The sequence below is a fragment of the Tarenaya hassleriana genome, unplaced genomic scaffold, assembly GCF_000463585.1.
Source record: "Tarenaya hassleriana unplaced genomic scaffold, ASM46358v1 Cleome9, whole genome shotgun sequence".
NCBI classification, from domain to species: Eukaryota; Viridiplantae; Streptophyta; class Magnoliopsida; order Brassicales; family Cleomaceae; genus Tarenaya; species Tarenaya hassleriana.
The window spans coordinates 4,452,343-4,464,281 of record NW_010971389.1 but is presented as its reverse complement, the minus strand read 5'-3'; the positions used below and the strand labels follow the sequence as shown (position 1 = coordinate 4,464,281).

Genomic DNA, 11,939 nt, shown 5'->3' with positions numbered 1-11,939 from the left:
ACCCCCGCCCCCAGCCGCTACAGCTGCTAACGCCAGTACCACAGTCAACGCTTCGGGTTCCAGTGGAGGAATCATCGTCATCATCTCCTCCCACGACGACGACAACAACGTTTTCTCTTTCTCCATTTATCCTTTTTTCTCCTCTTTAGTCTGTTATTGTGCGTTACGTTTCGTTTTTATAATGTTTCAACACTTTAGGAAGTGGGTCTTTTTTCCCCCACTATCCCACGAATGCAACAGTGCCATTTTCCGTGAATATACATACATATATATATATATATATAATCAAATGGAGGGAATTGATACGACAGAAAGTGATTTATTAATTGGTGCATTGAAATATTTTCATGAAAATAAATAATCTTATATGGATAAACTTAACGTCTATTATTATTAGACTGACGTCGTGTTTTGAAGTTATCTATTTTAGATAAGATATATTGGTTACTGTTACTGAAAAAATTACTGTTTGCGGAACTGAATGTACTTATTAAAATTTACCATGCAAGAGTTTGACTTAGTATTTGGAATTTAATAATCAAGTTTAGATCTACTTGAAATAAAATAAGGTATATTTATTACCGCAAATTGCGAATGAATAAAAAAACAAAATTTGGAGGGTTGCAAGCGGAACCTATCTAGTAAAAAATTTATTCCATCTTACAATTTTCGCTTTCTATAATCAATGAAGCACAATAAATTTTTTTTTTCAATTTGAAATCATTTTCTTAAAATTGTATTATAATATGATATATCTTTTAAGTTAGATACCAAACTACAATAATTGAGATGATTTTATGGATCTTACCGGTCCAATAAATTGTCCGTCATAGACATTTTATATCATTCTAAGGAAAAAAAGGTTTTAGTGACTTGAAATAGGAGCAGGCATTTCGAAAATCGATTCGAGTTCGGGATGGTAATACATCGATTCGGTTTTTTCGGTTTTTATAAAAATAGGTATCAATCAGTTTTTATATTATATTCGGTTCGGTTCTTCGGTTCCGGTTTTTATTAAAAAAAATAGATTTCCTTTAAGAAAATGGTTTTCAGATTTTTTTTTAAAAAAAATTTGATTCGGTTCGGTTCAATTTTGAAAAACTCAGTTTTTTAAAAATAATACCGTTTTAAAATTTTAGAAGGATTCGGATCAGAAAAAATATCTTATTTTTTTTAGTTCGGTGCAGTCCAACCTTAACTTAAACGATAGATGATAAGGAAAAGACTGATCACAAAACAGTGGAGACAGAAAAAAAAAAAAAAGTTACAGTTTAAGAGTGCTCTTCGAAATCATTTCACTATCTGTTTTCTTTGGTCCCAAAACTCAATTTTAATTCTTTTTCTTATTTAAAATAAAAAAAAAATAATGGAATTGCAAAAGCTCAGAAGCAAATAAAGAAGGTATGGACGCACAAGAGGAATTTCAACCGAAGGGATAAGTGGAAGTGTGTCTATCCCACAGCCGGTCCACTATGTAAGCTTATGTTTGCTTTATTTTTATTGGGAGGCAAAAATTAATTACCCATTCTATATGGTAGGTCTATTCATATGGACTATTAAAATAACCTGATTTTTTTTTAATATCAATTCAAAAACTCAGCTTTTACAATTGTTGGAATAAATATTTGTGTATATCCAATACAAAAATTGTCGTTTATATTTATTAAAATGAAAATTTATGTTTAATCTTTCTAAATTAAAAAAAATGTGATGTTTGTTTTTAAGAATGCGTTTCAAAAGGAGATGACTACATTAGATATCCGGTCAAAGAAATAAATTCATCTAGCAAATTGAAAAATCACATAAAGATGTTGGGGTTCATGGCATTTTGTTTTTTATTTTTTATAATCCGGAGATTTACCAAAATCTTTGATCCGACTACATCTTCCAGAAGATCGAAAAAGCGCAGATGAATGTTCTTCTCCATTTTTGGATTTGAATCCAGAGTGAAAACATACTTTGTATGTTCTCTCACCACTAGGTATCCAAGTTTGGGTGTTCGTTATTTTATACTTTATCTTGTCATTTTATTTATTGATTTTTAGTTATATTTTTTAATCTAGGTTTCTGTCGTATATTTGTTCTTATCATGTTTGATTTTGACAAGTACATTCTAATATTTTTTGTCTTCTAGTTTTTATTTTGATATCTATTTAAAAAATCAACCGTTCAAAAAACTTTATTCTATATATTTTATACGCAAACATAGATGTCCAAATATTAAAAAAAAAACAACGGAGTCAACCCATCTATTTTTGGTGTATTTTGTAGTTGGAATATCAACATAAAATTATATAAATTCAATATAGATCCCTCAAAATTTGCGGTTTAGTTTTATGGTTAGGCATGGATTCCTTATCATTCATCTAATTTTCTTAACGGACGTCTTAATCAAATATCGCCTTTTTTAGTGCAGTTAGGACTTGCATTATAGATAGATAGATATATCAGGTAGAGAAAATTATCCCATTTTATTTAAAATATGAAAACAGTTTGACTTCAGAACCATATTTTAAATAGGAAAACATTTGTTTAAAAACTATTTTTAAAATCAAACCCTAAATTTCAATCTAAACTCTAATGAGAAGATTAACCAATTTTTCTAAACACAAAAATATTATTTTAGTAATCCTTTTTAAGAAAAGTACATATTTTTTTGTACTAGTTTGATTCTAAAAGTAGTAAAAAAACACAGTTCTGGCTTACTATATATTAAAATTTTTATAGTTATAAAAAAATAATAAAAAGGAATGCAGCAGAAGCAGGAACACGTTACCAAAATGATTACGTTTCCTTTTAAAGTTTTTCCCTCCCAATATCTTCACTGATTTTTTGACCTTTTTTCTCTTCTCTCTCTTTCAATAAAGCTTCAATTTGAAATTAATTTTTTCCTATTATCTTAGAATATTTTAGAGAGAAAATAGATGTAATAGATAGACAAGAGAAGTTAAGAGAGAACCGTTTAAGATGGTTCAAACATGTACAACGTAAGGCGATTGATACGCCGATTAGAAAAGTTGAGAGTATAGAAATGAGGGTGGAGACAGGAAGGGATAGATCTAACTGACTTGGGAACATGTAATTAAGAACGATTTAGAATTGTTATAAATTCCGAAAGAGGTAACGCAAAACCGAAATAAGTGGAAACGAAGAATCCATACGGACGACTCCAAATAAACTTGGAACTAAAGCGGTGTTGATGTTTGATGATGTATCCTAGAGTCTTTGTTTCCTCATCTTGTGGTTCTAAATTGCTTGCATTTTTTTATAATGTGAAAATTTACTGTACCTTATAAAAAATGAGAATATATGCAAAAATAAACATTGGAGAGAACACCATGAATCCGAAAAATCTATCCATATGTGAAGATTATCCAATATTTTACTACATTAAAATTAGTTGCAATATTTCTAAATAAAATGTAAGTTTTGGGAAAATTTATCCAAAAAAAAAATATGTATAGATTGTAAAGTTTGAAAAAGAAATGTACATATTGCAGAAATATATTTTTTTTAATAAATTTCAGCAATATTTCTCTAAAATAAGATGCATGATTTATGTCATTTAGACATTGGGATGATCCACAGATGTTGAAACATTCGACCTACCATAACGAATTATTCCCGTTTTCGATGGCGGGTTTTGTTGGCATATGCAGACGATTCTGCATGCTTACTAATGATTTTTTTTTTTTTCAAGAGTCAAATTAATTTGATGGGAACTATGAAAGAAAAGCGCCACGTCTATTAATAATAATAAACTTTTTTAGAAATATTTTTGTTATTATTTGATAATTTCGTGTAAACCCTATTTTAAATAGAATGCAGAGTCCATCCTCAAAGGCCCAGAGTTTTACGAACTAGGTCCAGAGTTTTAATTTTCCAACCCACTTCTGATAGTTTGGGGTTGTAGCGTAAATATATAAAATTCCATAGACCGAATTGCAACAAATGGGCTGCTGAGGGGTAATTTCCGAGTTTTAAAAAGTATGAGGGTGTAATCGAAAATGCGGGAGATCTTCTTTGCTTGGGGTTTTGGGTCTATCTGACTAAATTGAAAGTTGCAGCAACTGAACAGAAATATGGAAAATTCTGAGGCTTATTTTCTAAAAGCCTAAGACTTGTTGTTGGAGAAGCGGATTTGAGAAATATGGCAGCATATTACATATGTCATATGTGGGGGGTGAAGAAGAAGATTCCATAGGGTGCTAAATTAATACATAAATTTAATTTAATAATACTTTTATGATGTTGTAAGATATCACATCTTGAACAAAGGGATTCATAATAGAGAATAAGATTAGTTAGATGGGTGTAATTTCATTTAATTCGGTTTAGTGTGATTTGATTTTATATAAAATTATATAAATAAGAACATTTCGAATGAAGTAACAAGAGACATTTCTACCCATACACCTTTGAATTCTTCAAAATTCATAAATTCACCCGAAATATTTAAATACATATATAAGATAAGAAGAAAAAAAAAGGCTAACTTTATTTAATAGCATTTTAAATTGCTTACGTTATCACATGTTGAAGAAGAAAACCACCTTCGACGGTTGTCCAAAGTCTTCACAAATGGAGCTTTATGATGGAATGGTGGTTCCACGGGATGATACGTTATACGTAGTTTTATTTGTCGTTTTATTTCTAAGAGTTTTAAATGTTATATATATATATATATATATATATATAGAGAGAGAGAGAGAGAGCATGAAAATTCAAAATAAATTAAATAAAATTGTAATGAACATAGAAACAACATAAAAGAAAAACTATACTATTCATAACAAACGCAAAAAATTCTCAAACAATTCGTTGCCTCCAAAAAAAATATTAAAAGGTTAAAAAAAACTAAGCGAAATATTCCAAGTTGCAAAATATTAAAATTATTTTTCGAGAGTTTCTTGGCTATGACAAGTTTGAACGGAATTTTGGGATATTAAAATATTTAAATTTGTCATTTTCCTCTCATATATAATTATGTTATTTCAATTAGATTTAGTGAGTATGAATTACACATTACATAAGGTGTTGCCATCTAATTGACCTATTCTCACAAAACATAAACCCATATGATATGAACTGTTTAAATTTATTCCACTATCGAATCGAACTCTAGGAAACTACACAAACTGTGATAATAAATAGATAATTGAAATTATCTTTTTGTTTGAGTTTTGAGTTTTGAAAAACGATCTTGATTCCAATTGAACTATATTTGATTTTATTCAAAATTATTTTATAAGCATATTTTCATTATCCTTCTATTTTCCGTTTTAACTAATATAATTTCATATACAATAATACTTTTATATACATTATTCGACTCACTTTTTATATCTAGATACAAATGATCATTTTCATTATCATGATTAATTCAGTTAATTTAGATTTTTAGATATGAGTTTATAAATTTAGAAGTCGGTAAATTGTTTGAAACGAAAAAAACATTGTAAATTATAAATTATATAGTTGAAGCATTTTTTGTCTTAAAGAAAGCTTTTAAATTGGAATATTAATTTGTCTTCTTCACGGCACCACCGCAACTTGTAAATGGTAAAAGAAGGTGAAAGGAGGCCATGTTGTGGGTCCCAAAGTTTATGCGGGTCCCAGTTTCTCCATGCATGAAGGGGAGGGAGGCCTCTTGGGTTTCCACGTGTTGATTAAGGAACGTCATCATGACGAGGAAAGCGGAATCTAGTTCCTATGATTACGTCATTCTCTTGTTGGGCCCCACATCACGTCAGCTATTATTTTATTTTACTTCGAAAAAATAATTCTTTTTCTAAATTTAAAAATAAAACTAATAGGAGATTATTTTTTTTTGTTAACTGAAACTAAATAACTAATAGGAGAATTCGTGCCCAAAAAAATAAAAAAACTGTTTTTATTCGTTTATTTTAGTACTTAATATTTACAGCCTTATAAAAAATAGATTCCTTTTTATATTAGGTATTTATTTGATTAATGTATTCTTTAGGTTCAGTTTGATTTTTATTTTTATTAAAGAATTATTTTATAAAATACTTTCATTTTCATTTTTGGGATCGGTTCTTCTGCAATTAATTTAATTTTAAAATTCTATTTCAATTCCAATTCAAATATAACTATATATTATTTTATTTAATTAGGTTTGATATTATATATTCCAATGTAAATATTTTAAAAATAAAAAAGTAGGTGGAATAGAGAGGTGAAGAAGAGAAGGTCTAATCCAAAAGGATTAAATTGTGTTGTTGGATGAATCATATTTGATAGAGATAATATAAAATATTTTTGGATGAAAAATTATCAAAATAAAATAATATAACCGAGGACAAATCTTTCATTCTTTCAGTGAGACACGCCAACTATGGAAAGTATAACTTATGGTACATATGTTGAAATGAGAGTTCTGATGATTGAATAATGTATGATATTCTTTAAATTTAATTTTATTTAAAAGTTAACAGGATATGAACTTTTAAAATTAAATTCATCGCGTCAGAATTGATTTTTAAAAATTTTCAAAAAAGAAATTATAATAATGAGTAAATCAAATTCAAAACAAGTTGGAACAAAATTCATATAAAACCAAAATAAAATAACTGTTTTCAAATTTGAAAAGTAAATAAAAAATAATTTAATCTAGTGTCAAAATACAGTGGTTTGTCTAGGTTATAATTTTAAATAAGAAAAAAAAAATCAGCCCATAGCACCAAGAATAGCGCAGCTGGAGGAGGGCCAACGGTTTGGAAATTAGCATTATAAAATTAATACATTTGTATAGAATAATCGCTACCTAGATTCATGTTTCAGCTTAATCTAAAGTTGAATTATTATTGTTATTATTATTGTTCAATGTTGAGACTAAACCACAAAATCATTACAATGACGTCACTACCAATATAAATAATCATAAGTGGGATACGATATCCTTTTTTTTATAAGAATCAATATACGGAAAATGAAATCAAATAAAGAATCATATTTAATAGAATGAAATTTTACTCGAATTGAATCGGATATAAAAATCGTTTGATTATTATTTTTAAAATTGAATAAATGGAGTGAATTTAGAATGAAAATATAGTAAAAAAATGAAGATTTTGTTTAATAGAATATAACATAAATTTGAATAGTATTCTAAATAAAATGATACTCCAAAAAAATAAACAAATGAATGTTTTTTATAATAAAAAAATGGATTCGAATTAATGGAATCGAAATATGAGATCCGAAGGGAAATGAAAGCAAAATGGACGGTGAAAAAGGAAACGATATAAAGGGGGGAGAGAGAGAGAGAGAGAGAAGAAGAGAGAGAGAGAGAGAGAGAGAGAAGGGGAAAGGTGTCGCCATCGGCAATAAAATCTAGCGCGTGGACTGTGGAACTCCCAAAGCATCTAAAAAAATTAATAATCTCTCAAATTCAATGCAAGAAACAATTAAATTCATTTATTTATTTTTAAATTAAAAAAAAAAAGAAACAAGCACATCACGGGGACAGTACTTTGTGATGTAAGCAAACCACACCCACCACTCACTCCTCTCCCTTCTCCTTCCATTATTTGTCCTTTTCTTTTTCCCAATAATAATAATAATAATAATTCCCTCTTTCATTTTCTTTATTATTCGCAAAAAAATTAATCATTTTCCCTCTTTTTTTAGTCATATATATATATATATATATAAACACATACAATCTCCTCTCTCTCACCCCAAAAGCCAAAAACACCACAACTCTCTCTCTCTTCCTCTCTCACGAACGATGCAAGACTTGCATCTCTTCCCGAACGACGTCGTCTGCTTGGACCTCACTCCGCTCCCCCAGACGGCGTCGTCCTCGGGCGGCGGCGGCGGAGGAGGGCTGTCGATCGACGAGGAGGAGACGGCGGAGGAGAGGATCCAACGGCTGATATCGGAGCATCCGGTCATCATCTTCAGCGGATTGTCCTGTTGCATGTGCCACGTCATGAAGAAGCTCCTCGCCACCATCGGAGTTTGCCCCACCGTCATCGAGCTCGACGACGGCGAGATCTCCGCCCTCTCCGGCGTCTCCTCCGCCGCACCCGCCGTCTTCATCGGCGGAGACTGCGTCGGAGGTCTCGAGTCACTTGTCGCCCTTCATCTGAGCGGCCATCTTGTCCCCAAGCTCGTCGAAGTTGGTGCTCTTTGGGTACAATCGTAATTTCACCTCTTTCTCGATCCTCTTTTTTTTTTTTCTTTGGGTTATATTATATTCCCTTTGTTATAATGTTGTAAGATGAATTATAGCGCTGTAGTGTTGATCAAAAGAAAAAAAAAAATTAGGGTTTCTCTTTCAATGCTCGCGAAAGGAAAAATATGATCGAATATGCCCTATGGATAATTAACCGATCCACGGAAATATGTATCTGTGTGTGTATATATATAATTCACGTCTCATTTTCTAGCAATTTTCCATTTGTTTAGGAAAGTTCGTTCACTAATTGTGGTTACGAAAACATGAATATATGCATGGAAATTGAACTTTAGTGTATGGAAATGGGAGATGATGAAGATCAAGAAGATTGGACCAATTTTCATCACGGTTTCATATGTTTCATGTTCAGGAAATGTTAGAAAGTATATATTTAGCGATTTGATAAATGTTTTTGTTATTATAAAATCTTAATTATTACAGTATACACTCGGAGAATTAAATTTTCAACGTTTGAAAGGGTACGTTATAAGTTGTTTGAAAATATTTATATTTGTAACGATGGTAGAAAAAATGCTTATTTTTTTTTAAAAATTACGTGATTTGTTGACTTGAAAACAACAAACAAAAAAAGAGTTTTTTTTGTTGTATTATTATTTGAGGTTTTATTCATAGGTGGAAAATGTAGGTCCCACTTCAAACAATAATTGAGGCGTTTTGACAGTGACAATGGGTTTAAGTGGCATCTTCTCAAAATCTCACTTCTTCCCCAATTATTGAATTTTCCTCAAATATTCATTGAAAAGAGAGATAGAGAGAGAGAAATAATTTCCACTTTGAATTCTTATTTCTATAACCTTAAATGTAAGAAAATAAACCTACAAAATTAAACTAGAAGTGAACATTTTAGATTTCTTTATTCGATTTTGTTTTAGTTATATTTTATTTATTAAATTAATTCCGTTTTTATATTTGTATCAGATGTCTGATTCAATTTGATTTTATTATACGTCACTATTCATAATGTTCTCTAACCCATTCTACCTATTATCAAAACCTTAAAACTCTAAATATGACATAGAAAGCAAAAAAAAAAATAGTTTTTTTAGAATTTGGTATCATAGTATATATGTAATTATTTATATATACATGAATATGCAAAGTGTATGTATATATATGTATGCACACGTTTAATAAACACAGGTTTGTAGAAAGTGGCTGTGGGGTTGAGATTTTTGTGGTAACATGTGGCATGTCTTCCAAACTAAAGGTTATGATTACATATTATTTTATTTTTATTATTAATTTGCAACTTGATGAATTGTGATGGCAAGGCTGAGCTCATCCAATTTCTCCAATAAAATAAATATTCATAATTATATAATACAATTGATCAAATATATATATATGGAAGAAATAAAACCCCGAAAACCTATGTGCTTTGTTGTACGTTGAAGTGCTTCCGCCCCTTAAAACCTGACGTCCTTTTTGAATTACTTCAGTTGATTAATATGTTTTGTTCAGCATAAAGTATTAATAATCAATTATTATTATTATTATTATTATTATTATTATTATTATAGTTGTTGTTGTTATTATTACAACTAGGGAATTGAAATAAAGTATCACTTCATATTTCATTCTAGTAGAATATGTATGTCGTTCAAGTTTCAGGAAAACCATAACAAAATATAAAACAAATGCACATATGATTTTGCAATCATGCTGTATAATGATCACTATTGGATATATATCAATTTTAGCATGCACATTGGTCGAAAACAATACATATATTCAGCAATAAGAAATAAATAATAATAAAAGAGACCCATTAAATTGCAATTGCATATTGATTTTTCTAATCTCATTCAATCATTGATATTCAAAAAGTCTCTATGCCAATAATAAACCTTAGGAAAGAATTATATTCCAATTTTGACCTACAATTTCTTTTATAATGTTGTGTGTGTGTGTGATATGTGAAAGGGAAAGGAATTCAAAACCAGCTATTAGACCACCATATTTAGGGTTTGACTTTTGAGTCATTAGAAACTAATTTATAGATTATAATGATAAACTTTTTTGTTGAAAATAGTGTTGGTTGTGTGCTTGTGAAACTTCTGAAGGAGGAAGAAGGTTTTTGAGAGTCTTACTCGGAAGACTCTAGGAGTAAGAGAGGCTTAGAGTATACATAATTATAGCATTATTGTAATTACAGATTATAAAAGAAGAAACACGCACGAGGAGTATATACATATAAGTGTGTTTTGAAAGAGCTTCAGTTTTATTTGATGCGAATTTCGAATCTTTATATCACCTAAATTTGATAGTGAAAATAGATCAAAAGGGTCACTTAATATGCGTTAATTCATATAACTATCAATGATGTATCTTATCAGTGGCGGATCTAGGAAATTATTTAGCAGAGGGCAAATATAATTTTTTCTATGATAATATGGGGGAATTTCTAATTTTATTTACAAATTTGTGAAAATTTACAAGGAAAATTATATTTTTTAATTAAACTAATGGCGGTCTTTGCCTCCATTGCCATTAATGTGCGTCCGTATCTTATTAAAAACGGTGAATAAATCTACGCTACTTAGTGCATGGTTAGGTTTAAGAAAAATATGTTTTATTGCCGGCCAAGATAGCCCCTAATACAACCAATTATTCCAAAACGCTAATATACTAATAATACGATTAAACAATATATGATATTAATTTGATATTGTTAGAGATACGTATAATTAATACTGCATTTTATTGATTTATATGAATGAATTCAAATAAACAAAATTAATCTAACTAGATTCAATGACATTCCACGTCCATTGTGTACAAGGATCCGTTCTAATATAAAAAAGGATTACTCGAACTAGGATTTGTCTTTATTGATTTCTTTCAATTTCTCTATGGTTAGAGAACGTCATCAAATTCTCAACCATTTTAGTAGGAAGGGAAAGATAAAGAGGACGAATTTGTAAATAATTAGTTTATTAAGGAGCAAATTATAATTTTTATAAAACCACCAGATTCCTCCCACCTCAACCCCACAAGTTTCCTTCGTGTTTGGAAAAGACATTGACAAACACTATTCTCCAATATTCAATTAATTATTGCTTCAAGTTTCCTTTCGAATTTGATTAATATACTGTTTTAACTTTTTTGTGACGTTTTTGATTCCACTAAATTGATGGAGTTTTATAGTTGTATATTTACAATTATATAAATAAATACGCAAAAACATAAAGAGTGGTTTTGATCTTTATTAATTTAATTTTAATGGTGAAGAACACGTGGCGGACATGCAGTGACTGTAATAGTAGATGCAAATGCGGGGACCACCAGAGAATCTCGTCGAAGAATCTTCATTGCTATTTGTGATGAGCAAAAATAACATTTATTTACAAATCGTAAGTCAGATTTCACAAATTTTAATTTATTATAAAAAATACACCAATTCTTTTTAATTTCTACAGTAAAACCTAATTTTAAAAAGTCTCAAAAAACATTATACCATGATGGTAGTTTGGAAATCGTTTAAAAGTTACAATCATATGAACCATAGATTTTAAAAAACTTACCAGATCCCGCTTGGATCATTAACGGGTATTATTAATAGGGGTGTCGAAACGAACCCGACTCGCGAGATGGTCCGTGGATCACCAGAAAACGAACGATTTGAGTCGTAATTTTTTCAGGTCATTAAAAAACGAGTCTAACGAGCCAGACTCATTGAACACGTGTTCAATGAACCTGGCTCGCGAGCTGA

General features: G+C 29.8%; 1 protein-coding gene across 1 annotated transcript; it reads left to right on the top strand.

The window, feature by feature from the left end:
- The first annotated feature begins 7,703 nt into the window (after positions 1 to 7,703).
- LOC104804440 (glutaredoxin-C6) lies at positions 7,704 to 8,416 on the top strand. The gene has a single exon (XM_010528743.2). The coding sequence runs from the start codon at positions 7,754 to 7,756 to the stop codon at positions 8,171 to 8,173; it is 420 nt and encodes a 139-aa protein (XP_010527045.1). The 5' UTR covers positions 7,704 to 7,753; the 3' UTR covers positions 8,174 to 8,416.
- Positions 8,417 to 11,939: the final 3,523 nt, after the last annotated feature.